General features: G+C 43.2%; 2 protein-coding genes across 4 annotated transcripts; both read right to left on the bottom strand.

Moving 5' to 3' along the window:
- Positions 1–2,799: 2,799 nt before the first annotated feature.
- On the bottom strand, positions 2,800–11,344 carry LOC130531898 (trichohyalin-like). Its single transcript, XM_057044073.1, is given in 17 exon segments — positions 2,800–3,747; positions 3,878–4,020; positions 4,106–4,159; positions 4,232–4,362; positions 4,611–5,367; positions 5,850–6,233; positions 6,338–6,394; positions 6,462–6,584; positions 6,760–6,876; positions 7,110–7,265; positions 7,363–7,449; positions 7,536–8,801; positions 8,925–9,392; positions 9,722–10,543; positions 10,652–10,665; positions 10,875–10,993; positions 11,211–11,344. Coding segments are annotated over 16 exon segments (4,821 nt in total). The 3' UTR covers positions 2,800–3,747; positions 3,878–3,888.
- Positions 10,863–27,304, bottom strand: jakmip1 (janus kinase and microtubule interacting protein 1). 3 transcript variants are annotated; one of them, XM_057043092.1, is made up of 25 exons: positions 26,844–27,304; positions 22,431–22,721; positions 21,734–22,066; positions 21,177–21,338; positions 20,406–20,618; positions 20,016–20,129; positions 19,663–19,809; positions 19,218–19,388; positions 18,739–18,798; positions 17,478–17,606; positions 17,262–17,390; positions 17,072–17,155; positions 16,276–16,338; positions 16,026–16,124; positions 15,200–15,301; positions 15,060–15,113; positions 14,914–14,979; positions 14,743–14,811; positions 14,543–14,620; positions 13,486–13,695; positions 12,697–12,762; positions 12,523–12,599; positions 11,914–12,426; positions 11,211–11,404; positions 10,863–10,993 (listed from the first exon to the last, which is right to left on the bottom strand). In XM_057043092.1, exons 2-22 carry the CDS (start codon positions 22,584–22,586, stop codon positions 12,549–12,551), a joined length of 2,556 nt encoding a protein of 851 aa, XP_056899072.1. In that variant the 5' UTR covers positions 22,587–22,721; positions 26,844–27,304; the 3' UTR covers positions 10,863–10,993; positions 11,211–11,404; positions 11,914–12,426; positions 12,523–12,548. The 3 variants fall into 3 exon arrangements, with proteins under 3 accessions (XP_056899072.1, XP_056899073.1, XP_056899074.1); XM_057043093.1 differs by lacking the exon at positions 13,486–13,695 and having other exon boundaries at positions 26,844–27,303; XM_057043094.1 differs by lacking the exons at positions 10,863–10,993; positions 11,211–11,404; positions 11,914–12,426; ... (1 more) ...; positions 12,697–12,762; positions 13,486–13,695 and adding an exon at positions 14,420–14,449 and having other exon boundaries at positions 26,844–27,303.
- Positions 27,305–27,608: the final 304 nt, after the last annotated feature.

Consider the following 27,608-nt stretch of genomic DNA (forward strand, 5'->3'; position numbering starts at 1 on the left):
AGAAGAAGGAGGATACAAGAGCATAATCTTGTAATATCCTTGAGCTATATTTATTCCTGAATCATATGGTTACTGGACTGAGCGGTCTAATGCAAAAGATGGGAGGAAACCAGCAATAATGGCAAAGATAGGAGGAGAAATGAAAGAATAAATGTAAAAAGACGTTACAATGTAGAGAGAAAGCAAGACAGAGAGAGATAAGCAATGAAACAATAAAAATGCAAATGGAAGGATAGAAAATAACAAGAAAGAGGGAGCATCGATTGAAGAGGAATGGGCTGTGCCAAGGAGATGGGATGTAAAACTTTAAGTCCTGCACAGTCTCCGGGGTTATTCGCTCTCGCGCTGAAAGCGTTTGGCACGGAGGCTGACACTGGGCACACTCGGGTTCACTTCATGAAAGGAAGAGGTGGGAAGGAAGGAAGCATCACGAAAAACACGAAGGGAAAATAAAACCGAGAATGTAAAACAAGGATGTTGATTGTTTTTGGAGGATCCACCACTGTTTTGGCTTTCAAACATGAAGGAGATTAATGTGTGGGGGGAATTTGCATAAACATGTTCTCTATTACCGCCCCCATTGTTCATGATTAATGAGATTAGGGTTGCCTTTGCGCACCGATTCAAGGATGTAATAGCAGATAATTGCTCGTTTCTTCCCAAATTAGAAGCTGCGTTGTTTGATGTTTGCTCCACCAAAGGTTTGCTCAAAGTGCTGGAACTCTTAGATTGTAGAGAATGTACCTGTGAAGATGAAGACAAGGATGACCCCCCCACCCCCCCAGTGCCGAGCGGCATATTACTCAGAGAAAATGTGGAAAGATGAAAGGAGACGAAAATCATCATGAGGCTGCTGTGAAATAGAGTGATTAGGGTGTTAAAAATACAAACAAAGAACACTGGCTTTAAAAATGACGGTGAAAATAACCTTTAGAAAGGAAGCAATGGAGGAAAGAGACTGGTGAGAGATGTGAGAGAGAGAGAAAGAGAGAGGGGGTGGAGCTGGGCAGAAAATGAGCAAAACAAAATGAGGAGATTGCTTTGAAAGCCGAAGGTCTGTCAGAATTGAATCGCACAGTGCAGCTGTACCGTCCGATAGCGCTTTGGCTCTAAATAGAACACGGAGATGGCCTGATATGGACACCACAGCAGAAGCAAAGATGGGGAGAATAAAGGAGGTGTCACAGCACAAGACAAGAGAAAGACAAAACGCCAAATCTGCGCACATAGCGGAGCTGTGGTTTTTACGTGATGGCATTTTGAGCGCGTATGAAAGTGTTTGCCTGATGCGATAACAATCCGCACAAGCTTATCACAAGCACACAGTCTGAAGGAACCAATCCCAACATAAACAACCTTGCAGCATCAAAGACCCATCTGCCCAGACATGGCAGCAGAACAAGGCCGCTTTTAGAGCTCGTCCCTGGGTGTCAGCGGGAGGCTGGTGGCCCCGCGGGCCTGGAAGTCGACTCCAGACCCCCACTTAACACGAGCTGTGGGACGCTTGAGGTGTCAGTAGCAGTGGCGAAGAGACAACGTCCCCTCTGGGTGAAATGAAAACCTCAACACATCATCCACCCTCTCCGCTTTCACATCTGCAGCTCCTTTTCCAGAAAACCCAAGAACAGAACACGGTAACAGTAAGACGCTGTTACTGACACCCCTTCATAGCCACCACTAAGTCCTCCCTCTCGCTCCATTACTCCCATGATGGCTTGTGTGTAAGGATTTGGAGAGGAGCTTGGCATCATTAGCATCCAGTCTGGAATGCTAATTAACACAAAGGTCATTAACTCATGTAAACAAGAAGTTTTGCAAACTACTGTGGGCGTCATATGTGTTGAAGTGTGTGTTAATAATGGAGGCGAGTCTCCCTGGAGATTGTAACGAGAGTCTTGTGGGGTCCAGCTGAGCTTCTGAAGGCTGCGATTTTTATGTAAGACAGTTGGTGCAGTGCAGGACTTTAATATACACCTTTCAAAACATTAATGAAGCTGGGGGGAAAATTCTCAGCTCGTTTGAATAAAAGACATAATTTTGGTGCAGAAACCTTTTTGTACCTTCAGATAACAGATTCTGCATGCAGGCTGTTTTGAATAAACATTGCAATTCATTAATGAAATGCTTTAATTAACAGTGATGTGCATTGTTGACACCTTTTGAGACCTCAGTGTATTGAGTAGTTACATTTCTTTTGAAGTCCAAACTAATATTTAAGTGAATGAACTGCCATTAAAAACAAAAATTAGGCTGCTTATAATGGAAGTATAGGTCCTGTTGTATGTGTATATTTTATATTCTTATATATATTAGTTTATTATCAGTCACACCTTGGAAGCATGCTTCAACCATTACTACACAGTTTAGTGGTTTACTCTCCTTGTATTTCACCATCGAAATATAAATCTTAATGTAATCTGTTGACTTGCTGAGGCACATCTTTTCTGCCTCCATCGTTCTACTGAGGAGGCAGCTTCGATTATTATTGAAGGCAGCCTGAGGAGCTCCAAAAGCTGATGAGCATTTCACCTGATTAATTAGCTCCTTTGATAGTGCTTCTGATGTTTCTTCTTTTGCTTTGCTTTTTTTCTTTCTTCGTGTGTCCGGTGTGTTGAAAGGGTAAGCAAGCAGTAGAATGATTCAAGGTGCTTTAGAAACCTCTTTGTATGCACAAGTCAGTTTCACAAATGTCAAGTGAAAACAGACAGGAGACATCAGGGAAATTCTGCCATCTAGTGTCTATTAATGGGAAGTGTTTTTTTAAACTGAAAGCTTAAAAAAGTAGATTCCAAAAAGTAATCAAAGTAAATGAATTGTATTTAATGTCACGCACAGAAAAAAATGCATGACAATCAATATAAACATTTATTGTCTGTACAGACAGAAATAATCCATAGGCAATCAACATCCTCGATCCCTGATAGAAAAATACATTTGCTGCACTACAATCACTCGACATCCACACAGAAGTAGCAAAACAATATATTGTGTTTAAATGATTATTGTACAAAAAAAAATCCAAACATACAACAGTTTAAATGTGACAGCTATCAGGTATGAAAATGTGTGCATGTGGCATATTTCTATAGTATCATCTGCAAAAATACTAGTGATTATCTTTATAATTATCTATTTAAAGATCAATAAAGACTGTGTGCAAATTTAAGAATGCAAATAAAATCTGGATTTTGTGTAAGCCTGCAGATGTGTGTTTTTTTTAAAGTCTTTGGAGTGTCACATCTTTAATCATATTTGGCTTCCCACGTAAAAAAAAAAAAATCACAGCGGCACAATAAGCGGTTCTCATACAGCAAATGTTCCTTTAGCCAGAGTCCACTGAGGCAGATGAAACTTTACGACATCTCGGCGATTCACACAGTGTTTAAAGGGGCAGAAAATTCAGACATTCCTCCATCGTGTTCGGCAACAGATGATTCAAGCACAATATCAGCACCTCGGCTTTTAAAAGCAGGATTCATCCAAGCTTCCCAAAAATCAAAGTCAGTTCAGCAGCCATTTTCGTTTCACTGGCCTTCTCATGTCTTCTGTTCACAAGGTGAATAGAGGAGCGGCTAGATCAGGGCAGAACTGTTCACCTTGGCATGCTGACGACCCCTCATCTGCTGAATTTGACAGTTAGCAGAGGGCTGCAGCTCATGGTGATGTAGCTCGGTTGGTATTGATGACATCAAGTGAGTTTCCCAGACTAGACCTGTACTGTCTGCTGAGGTGTGCAGCTACAGATGCCTGGATGCAGGAGGACAGGCAAAGACGATGCACGGGATACACAAGCGAACACAAGAGCACAATAACATACGGGTTAACAACTAACCATATAGGAATCGGGAGTGTCTGGAAAACTTCACACCACTGTTACCTTTGCTGTAGTCAGGACACAGTGACGCCAGGCTTGTCTGCCCTGTACATAGTGTGGACGCCATCTGACCTGAGACCATTAGAACCAAGAGTTTGGACACTTATGCAGACTGGGGCGCTCAGGTCCAGATCCTCCAGAACACACTGCAGAAATAAATGCAGCATATTTAATGGTGAAGTTACCTTGGCTGCAGTGATGGGCAGCTGGTAAACATCATACAGTACCTACCTTGGTGCAGGCAGAGCTCAGGACAGATTTGTAGAAGTCTCTATTGACAAATACCTGCCGGGAGAAGTAGATTTAGATTTAGTTCCAAATTGTTCATTAAACCCTCACTTCCTGAGCTCCGCCTACCCTGTATCCATACACAAATGTGCCGTTACTGCAGCCCAGCTCGTCCAGCGGCGGCCTCTCCCAGGCGATCATGAGGCTGTTCTGGCCCACTGTTTTGATGACTTCCACAGAATGAACCTGAGCTGGAGTTTCTATCATCAGGCACAAAAGTGGAACAAAAACACTTTCCCATGTATAATATTGTGAACACGTGTGTCTTTGAAGCATAAATGTTTCTGTTCTTTTACTTTGTTTCTTTATTGAGTAGAAAGTTGGTAAGAGAGTACGAAATTTTAAATCCAAACTACATCAATAAAACAAGGCTCAGACACCAAAACAGATGCAGTTAGTCACACTAAATCTGCAGCATCATACTTTTACTCTTAAATCTATGTATTACCTGGTTTGGGTCTTATTGTCTTGGGTTTTTCCATAGCTCCAGAGGATTTTCTTTCAGAAGAGTTTGACTTCTCAGGAGTGCAGGTTGCAGCAAATAAAGGTCTCCAGCGCTCGGGTGCAGCACCATAACTTTTAGAATGTGTGCCAGAGTAGTGGTTCTCTGTGGCAGCTGTGTCTGAGGCAGTGGTTTCTGGAGTGTCAGAAGACTTAGTGGACTCCAAAGTAAGATGGAGCTCTGGAGTTTCAGTATGAAATTCAGGGTTGTTGGTTTTAAACTTATCTGCAGAGCAAAAGGCATCTGCATTATTAAATTTCGGTGATTTGTTAGGTCGACTTGGGGCAGCTGACAGTGTGACAGACTTTGTCTGTGATGCACTGGAAGTGAGGTTCCTCCCCCTTGGTTTGAGATCAGCACGAGCTGAAAAGCAGAGATATTTCCTGGGTTCCTCTCCTCTTCCCCTGCTCACTGGAGTCTGGAGTCGTTTCACTGAATGGGAAAAATCTGGAGTGCAGAGCACCTGAGGACTGCTTATTAGAGTCTTCTGCAGTTGCTCGTGTAGGTCTATAATCTTCTCGGGGCTGCTGAGCCTCCTGCTTGGAAGGACACAAGTGCTGGCTGAGGGTCCACCAGGACACTGGGAGGATCTATGTAAACTGTCCGTCTCTGGGGAGGACTTCCCTTCAGTCTCTGGATGATGGAATGTAGAGGTCTTGTGTCCACCGGCTTCCTGGAGTGGTCCGTTAACAGAGAGTGAAGGCTGAAATGATGATGAAGTCAAATTTAGGGATAAGACAATATAACACGGACACCAGGATGTTTTAGCTATTTGTACATCATTCACACCAACAGGATAACTCAGCCTTTGGTTTCAGGTTTTGTTGGTTTGTGTTATGTTTAGGTTGCCCTCCTCTTTGTGTGTTCCCCTCCTCTCACCTAGATCCAATTGTCTCCACCTCATTTCCTCTGTGTTTATGTCTTAATCTTTCATCTGTACCTGATTATCTTGTTTAAATTTGTGTTTTAACATTTTTACATCTGTCCTGTTGTTGCCCAGTCGGGCCGACATTCGTTTATGAACTTTTGTTAAAATAAAATGAGAAATGTTGGTCTTTGTGGTGGATGTCCACTGGAAGCTCTCTTGGTTCGACCTTGACACAAGTGCAGTTACCTCTTCTTACTTTCCAAAAATGACAATTAAAAACATTTAGGCTTGAATAGACACATGATTGTTGTGCTCACCTCTGTGGTGCCCAAATCCTCATTCAGTCCCAGAGCAACAGGTGGCAGCGTTGCCTGGATACCGCCATGCTCTTCCAATGGATTAACTGGTTGATTTACGCTGGCATTTTGGTTTGGCATTGCTGAAGGTTTTGATCCAATATCATGTGTGAGATTTTTGGTGTGATTCAGGAACTCCGATACAGCTTCATTGCCGCAGTCCTGGCTCTTTTGATCTGACGTGAATGTGCTGGAGTACTCCTGCAGGACATCGTCACGGAGCAGCCCCTCAGCCTGCTGTGTGAGTGTGAAGTCCACACAGCCATGTCTGTGCATGGCCTTCATCATTTGAGCCAACAAGTTGTTCCTCTGCTGGCACTTCATCACCAGGCACGACAGCTTGGCCTATGTTTGGATTTAAAAAACACATCTTAGATAATTGCGAATGACAGTACTATATTATATTTATTATTATATTTATATTTAATTATATCTATATAAGTCCTCACCTTCAGTGGAGCCATATCCAAATCCATCTGGTTCCTCATTTTCAGGAGTGCCTCATACTGCATGCAAGAAAATGTTGTCATACAGAAGGAGCTGACCCGAAGCCGCAGGCGAAAGGATACTCACTTTGGCCTTGATGGTGCCGTATTGTGTTTTGAGTGAGACGTAGAGAGGGTTCGGATCATCCTTGCTCCCCTGTGCTTGTTTCAGATTTATATATTCCAAGTTTAGTTCCTCCAGAGCAACTGTCTGCAAAGGTAAATGGCAAAGGTGTTGTATTACTGCTGACTGTCACCTTCCACCACCTCCACCTGGGATTCCCTCAGTCAATAGGCAGATTGATTATGACAGAAAGAAAACAAGACACCTTTGTTGGCGATGTAAGCCAGCAGGTGTGGTGCACGTTAACTTTGTGTCATTTCACCTTAGCTTTGAGTTCAGCTCTAAGGGTGTTGTATTGCTCTTGGATGTTTGTCTTTAGTGACAGAGCTTCCTTCTTCTCCCTGAGCAGGGTCCTCATCTTGCTGTGCAACTCTGTCACCTGAGGCAGAGAAAACCCAGGATTTTATCGAACCCAGGAAGAAATTTAAATGGGAAAAATCCAAAAATCAATTGAGTTGATATAATTATGATGCATACACTTTTTAAACTAAGACCCCCCTAAAAAGTTAAAGGGGCCAAGTGGTGTTGTATGAGAAAGGTGGAGTAGAGGATTATGGTCTAGTATTCATGATATTGTTATGAAGAATTAAAACAGAACTATTAATTAATTACCTGTTTCATTAATATCTCGTTCTCCTTTCTGTCGTTTTCCATCCTACTGACGACCTCCTCCAGCCTCCTGACCTCGTCGGATGCTCGGGCTGCTTTCGTCTCTGCTTCCTCCCTCTTGGTTTCTGAATGACACAGTTCCCTCTGCAGCCTCTGGCTCTATGGATCCCACAAAAAGATCAGCCCCAAGATTCATCCTGTTCAATAAATTCCAAACTGTGTAACTGTCACACGTTATTGAGCTGTGTAAACTCACATCTGAATAGCTTGAATCCAGTTTATCTTTTGACCGCTTTAGTTCCAATTCCAGAGCTTCTCTCTCCCCCAATAGATCGATCTGCTCCTGTTTTTTTTTTAAATTACAATCCCTTCGTGAACATACATAATAATTGAGTTTAATGTCATTAATAGATACTCAAGACTCAATACCTGTATGCTGGTTCCACTGTGTCTATTTGCTTGACAGGACTGTGCACTTGGTTCGAAGCTCTGTGGATTCAGATTCAGCTGCTGTCTCCTCCCTTCAGTCGGTGTTTGGCTGGTTTGAGCACCTTTTTGTCCACTTCTTTCCTCTCTTTGTCCCTGGAGCAACTGTACCTGATTATCTTCCTGTTTTAAACGACTGATTGCAAGTTCAGCTCTTTCCTTCTCTTCCCTCAACGTGCTAACTAATTTCATTAACTTGACATGCTCTTCTTCTGAAGCGTAATGCGATTTTTCCTCATCTCTCTGTTCCTTCAGACACTTCAGGGTGTTAGTTAGTTCATCCTTCTCTTGTCTCAAAGAGAACACTGCCTGATTTAATTGGTCCCATTCTGTCTTGGAACTCTGTATTAGGCACATAATTTGATCACTCTCTTCTTTTCTACAGGAGAGGGACTCTAACAGGTTCTCTTTTTCCATTTTCAGATCAAATACAACCTTAATTAGCTGCTCCTTTTCCTCTGTCGCGCCACCGGTAGACCTTATATGCTGGTCCCTCTCATTTTTCAGACCCCGGACAGTCCTGGTAAGCTGCTCTCTCTCTTGTTTTAGACCATCCAGAAATTTAGAGATCCTATCTTTCTCTTCTTTAAGTCCCCAAACTGTCCGAGTTAGCTGCTGTTTCACTTCTGTCTGGGTCTGGATAGACAGAGCTACTTCTTTACGCTGGTCTCTGAGAGAATTGATGCTGTTGGACAGCTCCTCTTTTTCCATCTGAAGACTGTGGGTCAAAGTCGTCAGTAAATTAACACTGGGACTGTTCTGTTGTGGCTTGAAGTCATTTTCCTGGTGATACACAGGCGGTGAAGCTGCAGCTGAAGTATGTGGCTGTTGCTTTGACATCATTTCAGCAGCTTCTTTTCTGCTACTCCACTGAAAACATTCTGAAACTGTGGAAGTGCTTCCACTTTCTGGTTGAGATCCCCAAGGTTCTTGAAAGATCTGTTCCCCCTCTGCTACCTTTTGCTGAAGCTCCATGATAATATTGAGATCATCCTCAGTCTTTTTTGTGAGTTCAGTTACCAGACAGCCTTGTTCCTGATTCTCTTGCTCTAACCTGACTATATCCACCTCTAGCGTGCTAATACGCCCCTCCAGCTCCGTTTTCTCTACGTTGATCTCTTCTTCCCTGACCTTAATGTGTGTCAAAAGCTCCTGGATACGGTTCGCCAAGGCTCTGTTCTCCTGATTCAGAGCGTATACGAGACCATCCTGTGTGAGGTAAATGTTTTTCTAAATAGTGGTAAAGTTGTCTGGGATAGTACATTATGCATATTATCTATATAATTTTAGTTTTACAAAACATTCAAGCGTGCTACATATTCTGTGAAATACCTTTAATGTTCTCTGCTCCAGGTCCACCTCCTCATCTTCTGGCTCCTCCCTGAGAGATTCAGGAGTATTTTCTTTCTCCATCATATACAGCTGCTTGTACTTGACAGCCTTTTGTGCGCTCTCGCGTTGTCCTTGAGTTTCTTCATGATCCTCCATTAACCCCATGTCCCTGTAGGCTTCCCACAGGGCATCTGACTCCTCACTTGAGTATTCCTTTAAGTTCATATTCCTTTTAAAGCACCATGAGCTCATTTTAAATTCATCTAGAATCTCTGTAGTCACTGAAAGAGGCTGTAGGCTGGGATTGGTCTTGGAGGAGAGACAGCCAGGGCTTAGAAGGTCGTTCTTCAGTGGAGATGCTGATTTGGCAGATGGGTGATCCGCCTTCGTGGTTTTTGTGCTCTCTGCTGAAGCCTGCTGGTGAGATGGTGGAACTGCACTGTCAAGAAGCTCCTTCGCTGAAGTGACCTGGACATGGGAAATAGTAGAGTCACTAAGCTAAGTTTTATTTAGGCTGCCATGTAACGCCAAAAAAGACCTTAAAATACAACTACTACATTTTAGATCTCAACTTTCAGGGTAACTATTACAAATACTATGGCAAGTTTATGATATACAGTATATGTGTCATGTTCCCTTTCCGCTGCTCCTCAGTGCCCTGGAGACAATCTTGATTGTAACAAATGTTATATATGTAAATAAAGTTAAACTGAACAGAACTGATCATAAATCAACTGCACAGAACTGAATTAAACAGAAATATAAAACACAAAACGGAGATACATAACATTCCTCACTTCTCTTGAGCAGTACTCTGAGGAATGTCTTCTGGCACAGGTATCTGGAGGTCTGCTGGTCCCAGGGTGGTGAGTTTGATCATCTACATCCCTGAGTATCTGCTCAAGTCTGTGGTTCTCCTCTCTCAGCTCTTTAGACTCTTCAATCAAAGAGCTTTCAGACAGCTTCAGGTGGGTCACCTGTGCCTTCAACTCCTTCACTTGGCAGCTCAAGTGCTGGTTGTTCTCCTGAGCCTCCTGCAGTTGCTCCATCAGTCCCCTCTGCACCGTTACACTGTGATCCTCCCTCTCCAGGAGCACCCTGAGATCCTCCTGCAGACTCAGGATGAATCCTTGCAGCCTGGCTTCATTTGAATCCTTCTCTCTGTCAGAGGCTCTTTCAGGTTGTACCTCATCTCCTGTCATTACATCGTTACCCTCCCGGCCTTCACTCTTGGTTCCCACACTCAGCTGTTGTTGCTTCCTGCAATCCTCTTTTCTCTCCTCTTCTCCCTCACCCTCACCTCTTGTAGAAGGGAGCCTCTCTTGAGCTTCCCACCGTGCTGATATTGTATTTGCAGTGATTCGGACTGCGCTGATTGCAGCTGTACCCGTGGCTGCACTCACAGTCATGTCCAGTAGCTGCTTTTCTAAAGCAAAGATGCGCCTCTGTAGACTCTGCTCTCTGTCCAAGGCCTGGTTAAGCCTCTGCTGCAGTTGGGTTTTGAGGGTCTGAAAGTACTGAGACTGAGAAGTCATCTCGTCCTCTTTGGCCTTCAACTGCCCTTCACAACGCTGCAGTCGTTCCCTCCAAACCTGCTCAACTTGCCCTTTCTCCTCTGTCTGAGCAGAGAGACAAAGTCAAAAGAGAATATTAGAAAAGGAAGCTGGAGAACAAAATTCTGAATAGTCCAAATCAACCCTAAAAACTTTCAGTTTCTTTTAAATAACTAAGTTTCTAATTTGGTTCAGAAAAATATGACAATATTAAAATGATAAGAATGCAGCGTTACTTAAAAGTATATAGTGTTGCTATGTATTGAACATATAAATTGCACCTCGTATACTTATTAGGATAGATTCTTAGACGTAAGGACATTAATGCTGGGCGACTTTAGTTTACCTACAAGACAACACAGCTGTTTTGTGGTAAGACACTCACCATCATCCTGCTCTTCTCAGAGCTCGTGGAGTCTCTGGTCCAGCCTCTAGGAGTGCTGCATGGAGGTGGGAGTCAGAGGCAACCGTAGCAGCAGAGTCTTCCCTGGTCCTTCCACCTCTCTGATCCTAACACTACAAGACAACAGACAAACCCATATTCTATTCTTCAATCGAACTTCTTCCCTCCAAATGAAAATCCATTTCAGTTTCGAGGTCCAAATGCAATAAGACAAGCGTGCAGGGCAGTCAGCGGACATGTGACATGTGATATCGCCTAGGCCAAAAGTGAGCATATGGCAGCAGGTGTATGTTTGTGTCACTGGATTCCCCTCTTCCATTGGTCAATCACCTGTTGGTAGCTTTCAAAGGAACAGCTGAAATGTTATTCAGCCCCAGCACCTTCACTCTGTTACTACAAGAATCCAGGTCCGAGTCCAGGTTAGCGTCTGTTACAGAGGTAACAGAACTGCTTCCATTAGCCATCCTGCTCAATGAGGACACGCGCCTCTGCACTGGCTGTTGCAGACACAAGGTGAGTTTTACCTGAAACCGAGGTCAATTACACTGTCAGACTTTCATATAAAACATCACGTGTTATATAAAAACAGATGAAAATACCTTTGTGATAATGATGGGCACACAGAACAACAGTAGCCTCATCTATTATTCACCATGTCAACAGCTTGGTAGCAAGCATGTCCGGCACCTCACTCTCAGGTTACGCCACCTCACTATTCTGTGTCCTCTCACACCTTTTAAAACTCTTTACACAATGCTAAAAACTGAAAAACAAAATCCAAATGAGAAACCTGTAACTGTTAAGGGTATAAAAACATTTAAACAGATTTTTAAAGCTCAACCTCATAAGTAAAGAAGCAATCATTTTGTACTAATGTGTAACTAAATGGCTGTAATAAGCAATGTATAACTATTGCACCATGGACTGCATGTTTTAAAACAAAATCTGGTTTCTGTAAAACACAAAAACTTTTCCTGACTCATAATTAGAAATCTGAAAAGGTACATTCTTACAGGAAAGGTTAAAGCACAACCTGGCTTTGTGTACCGCTGCTTGACGTTTCTTGATGACATCAGCAAACTTTCAGCGAGTCCAGCACCAGTTCTGTGAACTCCGGCGTACAGGCATTCCCTTGTAGGTGACAGACGTTGCTAAAATCCATGTCCATCCGGCCGTCCACTTGTTCATTCCTCCACTCAGCTCTGTATTGTATCTCATCTCCTCCCTTACTGGTTTCATCGTCCACTTCTCTCATTCATAAATCCTCTGATTCAGAGTTTTAGTTAAGTAAATCCAAGTTTTCCTCTCACAGAGGAGTTCAATTCTCCGGTTCCCCCTCCAGGAACCACTAAACTAAAGGTTACTGAACAATCTCACGTATATCGGGTTATCTATTAAGTCTTCTTTTTTTTTAAAAGTTTGCATTCCAAGTAAGGATCTTCTGCAAAAGTGCACACCAAAAAAGGCCATAGTGTTTTCATAAGCAATCTATGAATGTGTAAAAAAGGATGTTTCATCTTCGCTGGCCTCCACAGCACCATAACACCTGAGAAAAGTAAACATTTTAAAATGTCTTATTCTTATTATTGCTGTAACTCAAACTTTGTCCATCACTTTAATGACAAACATTCAAAGGTTTTACCTGATGTGGGTCTGTGATCACTTGAATTAAGGCCAAAGAATAAATGCTAAAGAGAAAAACAGAAAGAGGAACAAAAACTAAAGAAGCATAAAAAGAGAGAGAAAATTGTGTTAATGCCAAAACAGAATCATTGCAATATGACAAATTCCCATTATTTTCAAAATTGATGTGTACCTTTTCCTCAATGTCTTTTATTTGTCTCCTTTGCAAGTCAATCCTGTCCTCCAGCTCTCTAATTCTCTGCATGCAAATAAAGACGCGCTCAGATGAGCCAAATTTGTTCAGACAGCTATCCAGACCTAATATAGAGACTTGCGAAGCAACTAACATTAATTGTAAATTATTAATGCTCAAAACACTCAGCCTTGTTCCCATAAACATTCTGTTTCCATGGCAATTCTGTTCACCAAGAGCTACCATGGAAACTAAACAGCAATTATGCAAAATGTGGAGGATATTTATGCTGACGAAACTAAACTATTTGGGTTTTAATTTAAAAAAGCACTAAGTAAACCAGAGGAATCAAGTGGAGAAAAAATACACATTCATTACACTTTCAAGATTCCTTCGCTATAATTAAATATGGAAGATTTTCCATAACATTTATGGTTGTTCAACAGAATTCATGCATCATTGCAAGTAACGGGCAAGTTATTAAAATCTGTAAAGAATGTTTTGCAGCTGATTGAAAAAATGCTACTAATAATACAATAGAGATGACGCTGAAGGTGAAATGGATGAACAGTTAATGTATGGGGGAAATAATAGTGAGGGCTGTAAGTATAGGGAAACATACACGCACATCTTTTCCACATACGTATGCACTTACAGAGATACAGCTGGCACACACAGGGATACTGCATCTTTTTCATATCACCAAAAGTCTGGTGGATTTTAACACAGAGGCCAGGGGTCATATCGACAGACGCAGGACTCAGTCACCTGACTTGGTTCAAGCCTTACCTGCTGGGCCTGCTGTAAGAGCTCCATTCGCTCCTGTAAGATCTGACTGTCAAACTGCCTGCTCTGCCGGAGAATCTGACGCCGCAGCTTGTCCACAGCTAGCCTCAGCTCCTCCCTCTGCCTGTCTGTCAGTGATTCGGCCACCGCCTGGCATGACGGCTGCTCCTGCTGCAGAGCGCTATACAGCGTGGCTTCCAGTTCCTCGATCCTCTGCACAGCCATCCACAAACACACACATACACACGGAGGCACACAGAGACACCATCACACGCAGACATGCAGATGCACATGCAAAAAAACGCAGGCATGCACAATTACGCACAAACAGATACACAAAAACACACACAAACAAACATACACTAATGTGACTATGGCAGATATGAGAAACATTGTTCCACTACATACTGTGGGGCATTTAGGCTTGATCTTCACATGGTAACTTGATTATATCACCAACACTACCCAAAATTCTTATTTCAGGATACATTTTAAATAATGTTACCATGAAAACACCAAGCTTCTTCCAGCACAGTAGAAAGTGGGACCATAAACACAAACTGAAATCAATACCAGTCAAATTACATTGTTAGGATTGAATGGAGACTGAACTAACTGATAACTTTGGGTAAATAGAATGTTTACACATCATTCATGCCAATACATAATATATTTACTCCTCAATTCAACCTCATCCGTCTTCACCTCCACTAAGTAAGTGAAGACCATACGCCGTATGAATATTAGATGTTTTCCTACAAAATGTAGAGAAACAGTGAATGACCGTCTCCAAGTAAAAGATGCAGTATCCCAACAAAATGTGATATATTTTACCTTCATGAAGCATGTTTTTAGTCACGGGTAAATGGGATTTCAAATGTCCGTGTGTCATGTTGGAATGACAAAGGTGCATTCCTCAACCATTGTGCCTCGTGCACAACCTCATTTAATGTTACAATTCAAATACCTTTTAAAGTTACAAATCACAAACCATGTTTTGTTTAGAATATTTTCCAAACTCTGTAAATTGGAGCTGATAAGACCAGTGAAGGCCTCATACCATGTAGGCCTGATCCAAAGCTTGCTTCCTGTAGTCCAGCTCTTCCTCAAGGAATCCCTTTTGCTTGCTGAACAGCTCCTGCATCAATATACAGAAATTTATGATGTAGACTAACAACAACGAAATGACGGGGTAAAGTACATTTGTATTTTTTTTTAAAAGCACAGGGCTAAATACAACATCAAAGATGTCAAGATTACCTTGTCATTTTCCACGTCAATCATCTTCTGTGTGAGTGCAGCCTCAGTGCTGTCTATCTGCTTTAACCACTGCATTTGGATAAAAAAGTAAAAATGCAAAGTTCAAATCGGTGTTATCACACAAACTGACCGCTATGTGTCAGTAAAGCCATCACATCAAATCGCTATCACCTTTTCACACAATGAAATTACTGTCCCTGCCTGGATCACCGCAACCTGCTCCTCATTTCTGAGATTCTGGATGAAACACAGCAGGTCTGAGGTAAATTGGCACTACTCAAGAATTCATTTAAATTTGCATGTGGGTGTAACATTACCCCATTATCTCCCAGTATATCCAGTTTCTTCATCAGCTCAGGAATGATTACATCCTGTAAAAGTCAGACTTCGCTGTGAGGATGCAATGTGCTGGCATAAATGATGGTGTTTGGGTGTGAAGTACTGTGGGTGTTATTACCTTGATTCCCTCCTCATGGCAGTAGCTCTGCAGCGCGCTGCTGCTGTTCTCAGGGAATGCAGACATGTGCAGATTGAGGGCAGGAGATCTGCGCTCCCTTTCCTACAGAAAGTATATACAGTGGCATCTAAACATACACAATCCCATTCGCAAGTCATGTAACGGACGTAAGTGAGTGGTGTTGCACTGAGACACAATGTCAATGGTATGGCGAGGGAGGGAAGGAGGGATTTACTTACACGCACTGAAAACATGGTCAGGGTCTGCCAAAATGAGGGAGGTGCAAACCGATAGACTTCGACGGGAAAGTAAAACAAACACATAGGGCTGCACAACATGCTGAAACTCAAAAATTTAAATGTTAACTGTCAAACAATTTTGACTACAGCTAGATTGACATGAACTGCCTGTTTACTTTAACTGTTTTGGTAAAGCCATATTACAAAATTAAGATAAAATTATTGTTAAAACGACTTTCACAAAATAAGGTTGTAAATCCTGATTTAATACCACATAGATGTGTAGTAAACTTAAATGTAAACAAAACCTAGAACAAATAAGTAAATGAGACAAGGTGGGATTGGAAGATGAACTTAAAACATTTTATTGTAAAAAATTATAATGATCTCACACAACATTCTTATGTTACAAAAAAAATGTGCAAGTTCAGACGAGGGTGTATGGACACAGCTGCCATGCAAAACACAGATGCATTCAGAGGAAGGGAACAGGATGCATGTATGAGTCAATGAATGTAGGTCATCTCTTTGGAACTGAGATTGTTGTCGTGGTTTGCTGACGGCTTGACGTTGGGGTAGTCTCTTACTTCTAGCTCCAGTATCCTGAATTCCAGCAGCTCGTTTTGATCTCGAGCATCCTGAACCTCAGCCTGCAGGCGAGACTCGGCCTGCTGGAAGGCGCACATCTGCATACACACAGATCTTTGTTCATTCATCTTTCAGACGCTTGCACCCCATACCAAAAGTACTCTTTTGTACATCACGTACTGTATTTGCAACTTCTGAATAACTGAATAGTGAGGGCTGGTTGAATAAGTGTTGTGTCATGCAATGCACCTTCTCGTGGAGTTCCTGGTTGGTTCTAAGCAGAAACTGCTTCTCCTCCACCCACTTGGAATCCTGTCACAATAATCAGAAACAGAATTAACATCAGCAATGACACAGCAACAGGAAAGAGCCCTGAAAACAGGCGTTGAGCAAAGGTCTAAGAAAAAGATAGTCATACATTGACATTTGAAAATGACACATAAACACGCACCATAGAATGCCAGTAATAGTTTATTGATCGTGAGAAATAAAGAACACAGCTGTAAAGGTGGGCAAACAAAAGATACATGGTTCAGAGTGACAGGAGCAAGAAAGGAATACAACAGGAACCACAAAAACAGCAAAATATTGCACCAGTGGATCATGCAGTTTGTAGAAAACATGCAAACAATGACAAAGGAAAATAAGAAAGGATGTGAAATACTGAGATCTTTTGACCAAATAATCCACCACAAAGCCACCAAAGCTTCTACATCGCACAAGCTCGACTTCGATTAAACTGATTAACAATCTCTCTTCTTATGAAGCTACAACTGACACGATCAGTCTCTTAAAAAGTGAGCCACCGAGTTGTGCGGACCCTCAGCCAGGAGTACCAGGAGCAGGAAAGACAAGCAGGTGAGGAAGAGCATGCAGTAGGCACAGAGCTGTGACTTCACACATGCAGCAGGCGTCATCACAGGATTCTGCGGAAGACCTGGTCAGCACAGCGCCAGCCCAGGAGCAGAACGGCCAGACACACATGCAGGAGGGCCAGTGACAGCAGAACCAGGGAGCTCCTGTCACCATCCCGTGTCTTTGTTACCTGCCCCCTCTCAGCCAAAGCCTTCTCCAGGTCGGCGATCTTCGCCTGGCAGCTGTTGAGCTCCATCTGCAGCTGCTCACGCGTCTACGACAGTAAAGATCGGCCATCGGGTTACAGTGCACCATGTGTATATTTCTGATGTCCAGTAGTATGTTTCCAAGGCTGGAACCAGTGTTAGAACATTACAAACCCTGGCCTCCCGCTCAGCATCCAGAGAACCCCCTGTTTGTTCTTGGAGGAGGGCATAGGCCCGCTGCAGGGCCTGGTACTCTCTGGTCAACTGGCGGAAACGAAGTTCTGATTCTTCACGTGACACGTTCTAAAACAACAGTATTCAAAGACATAAAAGATGTTTTAGCTATGAAAACAATTAGTGTCATCAATTATCAAAATAGATTTTTCTGACCTCTTCTAAATCCTCCTCAGGCGTTGCGGGTGTACGGTCAGTGAGGTCCGTGTTAAAGGAAGTCAGGGAGGACGTCTCGGAGTCGATGGATTCCTCGTCAAATCCAAAATATGTCTCCACAACATGCCTCTGCAGAGAGGATGTAATAAGAGGAATCTACAGTTACAGGTCCAGTCCAGGAATATAACCGCAACACGCACCTGACGTGTTTTCATGAGTGAGCATGTTTCTGTTGATTTATTTTGTTTGCGCTTCACTACCTTGGCAGTGCTCCTGCTACCTGCAAGCTTTGCTCCAATTTTTGGTCTGCAACCGGAGCTTGAACTGAGAACCCTCCTCCTCTGAGCTACAATCACTCTGGTGCTACTGTTAATGTTATTTAAGTTGTTCTGATTGACTTACCATCGTGTTTATAAGTCATCTCCTGGCAACCAGAGAAGTAGAGGCAGACCAGAGCACAAAGGCAAATGAATGCAGAAAAGTAAAGGATAAGGAGGAAGTACTCGGACATGTTGTTATGAGAATAACAACAGAAATTCTAAAATCTAAAGATCCTTGAAAAATATGTAGAAGCCAAGCTAGGGAGTTCCAGTTTTAATAATGCGCAGGTAGCGCTGCTTTCACGTTTGCCTCCAAATAAAATAGAAAATCAAGCAGCAGAAAGAACTGTGTATGGAAAACAAAGTGCTATTTTCTATTTTTGTCTGCAAGCTAAATTATCCAGTGCCTTTGAATTCTCAAAAAAAGAAAACAAAATTTCCAGGCAAAGGTCCAGTTGTGAAGCCAGTGCGTCCAATCCTGCATCCACCTCGCCAAGGTGACAGACTGATTCCAACAGGAGAAGGAAGAAAATATCTAACACACATCAACAAAAACTCCTCCTCCTAGCAACATCAAACACCTCAGCACGAGTCCCAGTGGGCTTCATATGAAGCACACACTAACACACATGCTGGCTATTGTTCTCTACTGAAGTAAAACATGCAGGAGTCGAACTCAATAGTTAATGCGCACTAAATATACAATAAAAATAAAGAAGAAAGATTCCAACATGTTTGGGTTTGGTTGAGACAACAACTGAGCTCATCGGTTCAGCATATTTTCCCAGCTGTGACGAATACTGACATTATGGTCTCCTGGGTTCAATTAAACACAAACATACACACATGTACACTCATCTGAAAGTGTTAATTTAACCGCTGATAGATTAGTTGCTTGGTTACACAGTTTTGGAACTTTTACCTCATTCTCAGAAACTTACTTTAGACATTTTGAGAGGTTTCCTCCTGGTCTTTTTACACATCACCAATCGATCACGTTCCTAAAGGCAAACACGCAGCAGATTGTCAGTTCTTCTAGTTTCTTCCTGGAAAGATTAGGCTTAAAGCAAGAAAAATATTTTGTACCGTTTCTGAAACTTTTGATGTGAAAGCAGAAGGTACAAAAAAGAAAAACGCAGAGGAAAAGAGGCATGTAGAGGCAAGCTTTAGGGAGGTAAGAACGGTGACATGGAAAATGAAATGGGACAAAAAGAACAAGGCACTATAAAGTAATTATTTAGGAAAAATCTAGATTAAACTGTAACAAAACCCTTGATGAAAATTACTGATTTAAGGGGATTGAGATAGCAGCGATTGTTGGGGAAAAAAATTCAACTATGTTTTAAAACAGAGACAATACAAAGAGCCTGATTACTTTTAGAACCCATTTGACCCTGGTGATATGAGTGAAAAGGCGAACCTGCGTGAGCTCATCAATGATGCCACGTTGCTCAGAAACCTGCAACTTGAGGAACTCCACTTCATGTTCCTCGTGGACATGACTCAGGTCTGTCAAGGAGCTTGGACGCTTTAACTGGGACTGACTGGAGGGCTGCTGCGCAGGAGGCCGAGAACAGGAGGATTTTTCCTTCTATAAGAAGGAAATACACAAACAAAGAGCAATGGTAGATGCAAGCCTAGGTCTAACAAAGACCAAAATATCACATGAATGGAAAGTTTTAGTATTTCTGTGCGTTGCAAAGAGCAAGGTCCACATCCATCCCTTCATGTAGCCCTGCACCCCACTGCTTCTTCTGCTTCTACATCGTGAAAGTGCTCTAAACCTTTATGTTCTATTTGTGTCCCTTTTTTTAATTAAATGATTTTCAACCAAAGGAAAAAACACGGCGTAAGCAGTCTCTCACCATCTCAGCATTTTCACGGCTCAGGTTCTTCAGTTTCTCCTCCATTCTTTGTAACGTTTGCAGGAGGTCATCATTCTTCTTCGACAGCCGCTTGTTCTTCTCAAACATGGGCTTCATCTGGCTCTCTGCCTCTCTCACCCGCTTCAGCTGGACAAAGAAAGGAAACAGTGAGAGGAAGTATGGTCATATAAATCCCTCCCTTATTGAGGAGCAGCATTTCCGTATTCCAGCAGAAGTAAAAACGAGGCAAAATAGTTCTAAAATGAATGCTAATTGTAGTGCAACCAAATGTGCTGTTGTGCATGCATCTCTGTGATGGTTGTCTGTATGTAAAAATTGCCATGGCTCCTCACAAGTTCATTTCTCTCATCTGCCAGCAGTGCGTTTCTGTCCTCCAGTTTCCTGATGATTGAGTGGAGCTCTGCTATCTTTAGCTGGAACCTCCTCATGTCTCGTTCCTCCGTCTCCTGAGGAGCAGAGGGGACAGGAGAAGAGGAGGAAAGCAAAATCTAAATAAAAAAGGGAGCATGCAGGCAGGGAGCAGACATTTGATTTGGATGGGAGGGAGGCAGTGAATAGAGGGAGGACAAGAGGCCATGTTGCACAATAAACGCAAAATAATTTCCAATTTGACTTGGGAAAAAACAATATTGTCCATATGTTTTACTGTAAATATATAAGAATTTCATGTTTGCTTTTTATACATGTATAATTGAATACACGTGATCATTTGAATGTTGTACCTGGTTGCTGTGCAGGTCTGGGTTGTCTCCAAGTCCAGGCATTACCTCCCTCTTGGGGCTGCCATGGTTGTGTCTTTCAGCCTCTCGAACGTGACCCAGCTGCTCATCCAGGGCTTCTTTTTGTAGCTGGAGCTTTTGAGCAAAGCCCGCCTGCAGCCCAAGCTCTTTCTCCAGAGCACACACCACCCGGTCCTTCGCTTTCAACTCATCCATCTACAAGAACGTTGCATAGGAAAAAAGTGGTGGGTAGTGGAACAAGTGAGTCAGGGAGAGGTTTCGTTGAAATGTCACTTCAGATCTGCCTGAATATGACTATAAATAATAATACAATAAATAGCAACAATATAAACACAGAGCCCTCTCAGCTTTTTGAATTGCCCAGCCATGAATATGTGTTCGTATATAAACTAAGAGAAGTTATTTTTTGGAAAAAAGTTCAATGTTACTTTGTCTTACTCATGCTGTGTACAGCTTCGTTCTGACTGTTCTCATGCCAGCGGATGGAAAAGGGCAATAAATGTCTAATAAATTTAGTGTTTAGCTAATTGATTCAACTTTGTTCTTGGATTTATACATCTGAGAAATGGTCCAACTTATACTTCCTTTAGTACCTTCCATCAATCAGCAATACCCTTTTAGATCCTTTAAGCCCCCTTTACAGGCCTAAATACGCAAAACTTTAGCACTGTATGTGATTGTGTTCATGACACACATGTTTAGTTTTAGATAAAACACAGAGTATATTGTTAGGGCTGTGCTCTTTAGTCTCACCAGTCGGCGGATGTCTTTCTCACAGTCCCGCTTAATGCGATGCACCTCATCGTGGTGCTGTTGGTAGGCTGTACGTAGATCAGCTGCTTTGGCTTTATCTGCTTGTTGAGCATTTATAAGAGCTTCTTCAGCTTGCTTTCTCGCTATCTTTTGCTCATGGATCTAAAGGAGGACACGTATGTGTATATTTACACACAAGACCATTACACATGCGAGACATACAAGATTAAAAATGGCAGAGAAAGTGATATTGATTAATTCACAAATGTGATGCAGCATTAAACCTCTGCATTCATAGGCACCGTTTGTCTGGAAGGCCTTTTATGGAACAATAGCTTGGCAACAGACCTTTCCAGCACACTTCCTGTTTTTCAGCAGCAAATTTACTAGAAGTTTTTTTCACACACCTACATCAACATTCTGAACTGTCTAGCACACAGCCAAGAGCTTCACACTACGAAGGCCTCCGCTTTCATCTGATAAACTATGAAGGTATAGCTAAACACCATACAGTATGTATGATAGAGATACCATAGGAACATGTAGCTAGGACCCACCTCCTGCTGCAGCTTCAGCCTCTCCCCATCGAAAGCCTTCTTGGCCTCCTCCCGAGCCTCTCCAAGAAGAGCAGTTTTGAGTTTGTCGGCCGCTCCGTCTCTCAGCGCGTTTACAAGGCCCTGGAGTCTTTGCACCTCGGCGTCACGGATTTTGATCGTTCTGGCTAACTCCACCTCGTGCTGCCGCGCCAGGCCCTCACGGACAGCCGCTATCTCACGTAGCTTTTCCTCGTGGAGTTTGGCTCGCAGGTCAGTGAGGGCTACGGCGTGTTTGTGCTGCTCAAGCTCCCGAGCCTGCCTCTGCTCCTGGAGCCGCTCGCGGAGCTTACACACCTGGATGGTCAGTCAGTCGTGAGCATATCGCACAATTTGCAACAAGCAGAAAAGTCATATTGCTCAGGAGATTCTTATCTGCAATTACACTTTTTGTGGGTGGCTTTTGAGATTATTCATGTTCCTTAGCTAAATAACTCACATAAGGTTCACACTTGTACCAGTAGGGCATGTACACGTGCATACACTCTTTAACCTTTGACCTTTAGCACAGATAGATGATGCAAAGCTCATGAATTTTAATTATATTGTTTAAGGATAATTTTGCTGTCCAAAAGCATGAATATGGAATACTCTAGAGAGTAATCGTGTACTCTCTGGGTAATTTTGGAATTATTTGGGTATGCCTGTTCCTCCCCCTCACCTTTCCCCGCTCCTGCTGCAGCTCTGTCTGGGCGTCCATCAGCTTGGTCTTCAGCTCCTCATTGGTTGCCTGGGCTGAGTCAGTCATCACATCAGGTTTCTCCGGCTTCCTTCCCTTCCGCAAGGGTGGGGCCGCAGGGGGTGTGCCAGATGACATAGCACTCCGGCCGTCCAAATAGAACGGGTCCAGAGTGGTAAGTGGCACTAAAAGGAGGAGAGCTAACTTCTGCTCCTCCTCTCAGTGGGCATCACCATCGGGACAGTGCCAAACCTACCTCATGCTCGGACATTTCTGAAAGTGAGAGAAACACAAACAGAGCCACTTTGAAAACCTGTACACATCGGGACGGGGAAGACAGTTAATAACGCATCCTCTTCAACACATAGAAAACCTGGCATCGTCCTGTTCTGCTCCTGGAAGCTTCTGTGCAGCACTTTCGCTACACTAGCCTCTGCCCGCCCCACATATCGACAATAATTTGTATTTCCATTTTCTCCATTGGTGCAATACAATCCCAGTCTCGTGTCTTGACAGTTTAAACAAAAGGATTAGCTAAAGAGCTCACATTTCTGACAAAAGCAGTGATATCAAAGAAGCCAACACGGTGCTCATCTAGTCTGGGGTTCACAAAATGTGATTGCCATTTTAGTGCCATCTTGTAATAGTTTGTCATACATTTTATCAAACAACTAATTCATCTAATTTAAATTCTAATGTACAACGAAAAAGGGTGTCATTAATGTTGATTGTGAAAAAGCAGGCTGCATTTGTTTTAGATCTAGATTAGAGTTGTGCGCTAGCTGTGCACCTTCGCCCTCCAATCTCTTCCAGGAAATGAACTGTAACCAAATATCTTTATAATCTTTCAGGTAACTATTAACTTAAAAATGCAACAGTGGCAGAGCTTAAGTGTTAATGTGTGCACCTCCATAGCTTTGTACACACTCGCATAACCAAGCAGTCGAACGATATACACAGATGGCAGTATGCGTTACCATGGCAACCGTTTCTCTCAAAGCCTCTCACTCTCTGCTGAACAGTTATGTTATGAAATCTATCGTAAAATGAGCTACGTTAAGAACACGCACATCCTCGCTCACGTGACTTCCTTAGCCGCTCTGATCTGAGCCACAGTGGATGAAGAGACAGAGATGCAGTGAAGCTGGAGGGCAGAGAAGTGCGCTCGTGTCTTTACACAACACATACAGAGACACGTTGTTAGGCAGCAGTGATGGGAGAGAGGAATCAAATAAAGGATGGAGGGGGGATTAAAAGAAGAGAGCACAAGAGACAGAATGACAGGGGCAAAGCAAGGACAGGGTTAGAAGCAGAGCTAAACAAACCTTTAAACTTTAATGCGCTTCGCTTTGAATATTTTCCGACCGCTCTCGTCCCACCTCCCCCACGTGCAGGCATGGTGATGCTACCAAGCAGAAGTAATCAGTGCCCTCGCTCTCATTCACAGAGGGGAAAAAAGCGACAGGGTGAGAGAGATCATTCATACGCAGAAGGCACAGACCTAGGCACACACTCTCTGAGCCCTGACCAGAACAACCAGAGATAGACGTTGATTACATCTATTCATCCTGTCACATAAAGCCAATAACAGACATGTATCTATATACAACAAGCCAGCATTCTATCCTGTTGTTCACTTCATTTGCTGGTGCTAATGATTCGACTGTGCCTGTCTTTCTCACTCTGTCTTGTTATTATTTTCCACATATATTTTATTAAACACAGTTTAGAGAGTTTTATTTGCATCTGAAAGAATTTATCCTTGAGTATTTGAACCACAACGTGAGAAAACACAAGTATGCCATCAATCCAGTTTCCCACAAAGCCTTCTGGAGCCATATGTTCCCAGACTCGGCAGCCAGATCTTAACACTGTAAATTAATAGAGGAAACTGGAACATTTTTATAAGGGGCACCAGGAAGCTGCCACCACCTTGAAAGTTGACAAAAGCAAACAAAAAGCAACACTGCAACTTAAATTTTATAAGGTAAATATTCCATCATATCAGTAGTGCGCTAACAACTGTCGCAGTGAGCTTAGCTTGAGCAAAGACCAGAGCTGATTCACATGATGAGGACTGCAACTAAGCACAGCGGTTTCATTGTATAACAAAGTACCTGGTTACTGCTGAGTGATGGTGAAACCCTGATCCCTGCTAAGGAAGCTTAACAGCGTGTGAGAAAACACACAAACATAAGCATTTTAACCAACACACGTGCTCACCAAAACCAAAAATAAATGTGAAAGCTACCAAATGCATCAAATTAGTTCATTAATAGTCAGTGTTGTTGAAGCAGTCAGTGCTTCTCTGCATAGGTCCAATGGTTTTACACCATGAGAGAGGGACTTCCATAAAGACAAGACAAACATACTCTCTTGCCCTCTCTTCCACACACAGCACTGAACATTAACCACACTTCAATGAGCCATGGAACTGCAATAAAACCATAAAACTAAGCACGAAAGGCCAATTCAAACCACCCGCTCGCATGTTTGGTAAGCGAGGGTGCAGACTGCACTGACAGACTGTTTACATTACGTTACAATACCTCAGACTCCATACAGACACAGCAGGTCACAGTGGTGCTGCACATGCACACGTGGGTGTTACTGTTGCCTTTGTAGAGGCTAAACATTAACTTCTTTTCATTTTTTACCAGGAATAAACAAAAGTGTGACACTGAAGCATATGACCTAAAAACAATGATGCCAAAAAGTGACTATACGAGCTACTGACCCCAATGACTAGTCAACCCAAACAGACGTTCAAATAGTCTCTCTGCCTGTGTCTCACACACACACACACACACACACACACACACACACACACACACACACACATACTCAGTCATGGAATTGCTGCTCTTACCTTACCAGTAATTGCATTCATCGTTGGAAGTATTTAGAGTTCAGACATGTGCATGTGTTGTACACTACAGAGCATTTTCATGAGTGAACGTCAGCGGTAATGGGAGGTTTCTATTTGTTTTCTTTTGTACGCCCCACAGATTCTAACTCAGACCAGAATATGAATAAATAATTGGAATGAAAGGTGCCCCCAACTTTGTAAATTATTTATATAGAGCGAGACTAAGGTATTAGACACATAAGCCAGCATGCATGGTAGGAAGCAACAAGGATAATGCTGATAACAGGACTTTGTAGTCATAGAATGCTGAGAAAAGCTGTGGTCTTGATTGAGGGTTGAAAAAGAAGTGCGGACTGAAATTCAGCATTCAGTGATGTGTTGCAACAACCTGCAGCATCTCTGCAATGTTTTACTCCCTTCAATCAATCATTTTTGTCCATTTTTTGTGTTCAGATAAAGAAATTGTTAGAATAGCTGCTATTTTAGTTCCTAGAGTGAATGTGGGTGAAGGTGTGCTGCTTTTTAGATTTATTTTATATTTTAAATAAGGTAAACATTAAAAATATAGTCTAATAATGTACTTACTGGATTACTCTGAATGAGCCATAATTTGCTGTTGGCCATAGTTGTTAAGAAGCTAAAACTCCAGAAACTTTCTATCTGCATGAGGTTGAGCAGATAAAGGCTTTTAATGGTGGGGGAACTGCTCCTTTAAGTGGCCTAGTAAAAAAATGCAATCAACACTGCACACAGATCTTTGACTCTGTAACTATTTCACAGTTTGATCAAATACAAGTGATGGGCAACACATGTTGAGTGTCCACTTGGGTCGACCTACAAGCCTCCGGGGCGGTTTACTACAGCAGCAGAGCTGTCATGACAGACCTCCCCACCGGCAAACAGCAGGATGAGCAGTGGCTGCACGCCAATGTCTGATAAGGGGACACCGGTGGGGTGTATGCTAGGATCTCTTAATGCTCTCATGAGCACTCAGATGGGAGATTACAGGGTAGAGTGCTGCTGTAAAGAGCCGTTTTGCACCACTGACAGACTGTCCAGTTCAGTCCAACCACACCCCACGGCGACATGCACGGAGCTGCTGCAGCATCCTGGAGCCGTGGTCCCATGTCCTTCCACCGCCCCGCCTTATCAAATCTCTTTATCTGTTCATATCAATCTATGTCATGCAACATTTACACCAAAATACAGACATCCGGGTTCCATCTTTCGCACCCAATGGGTAAACGTCGGCAATGTGATCGAGTCCGATAATTATACTTCTACATTATAAGCCGCTCAGAGTCAGCCTGCCAGGGTAACGATTCCGGGTAACGATGCAGCCAAGATCCACATTCCTGCCTGGGTCGATACGAGGAAATGTCAGAGTCTGTGTTCTGCAGGGAGAACTCACCGTCTCGTATCAGGTCGGTGACAACACGGAGCACCGTCGTCGCTTAAAGCTTGACACCCGCGGCTGGAGAGTCTCCAAACGCCGGGCCAGAAGTTGCCTGTCCGTCAGAACTTACCTGGAAATGGAGCGCGCTGGCGTCGAAACGTCGCTCTCAAATCTGCTTCACATCCAGGAAGGGAGGATGGTCTTCGGTGCGGCGGAGAGCAGCAGGAACTCACCTCCGGCTCAACGGCAAAGGCATCCAGCTCGGGAGGACCGGGCGTTTCACACGGTTCCAACAACCGACCACAAATCAGGAAAAAAAGTCCAATTCTACCGGCGATATCTTCTGCAACAGCCCGGATCCAGCGTCTGCTCCTCTCGCGCCTCACGTTGACGTTCTGCCCCCACGCCCACACGCGCACGTGCGCGCGCATACACACTCCTCGCTGTGAGAGTCGACGTCATCCGCTCCTATACATCGGCGTGGCGAAAACTGCATAGAAATAAATAAATAAGCCTGTGTCGGCGAGAAAAAGCGGGGCGGGGAGCGGAGGAGGGGAGAGTGGGGATGCCTGGCGGGCGTCGCCGGTAGCGTGAAACAAGCGCGACACCTGACTGCGTGTTCAAGGATGACACCGCGCGCTGGAAACGCGTGAACACGCCGCCATCGAGGAGGGGGGACGCGTACGTACGTCAGAACGTAGAGAGCAGTCGCTGCACAAATTAACGATGAATTTACGTTCCTGTTTGGAAGTGTGCTCCACCCTCTAACGGTTCAGAGGGTTTTGCTCCGAGATGACTGCTAATATTGAGTGAACTGTTCAAATCGATACCGGGATTGACGTTTGCGGGAGATGTTTTTGCAACTGTCACAACAGCCCGAATAAAATGGGATAGT

The sequence above is a fragment of the Takifugu flavidus genome, chromosome 9, assembly GCF_003711565.1.
Source record: "Takifugu flavidus isolate HTHZ2018 chromosome 9, ASM371156v2, whole genome shotgun sequence".
NCBI lineage: Eukaryota > Metazoa > Chordata > Actinopteri > Tetraodontiformes > Tetraodontidae > Takifugu > Takifugu flavidus.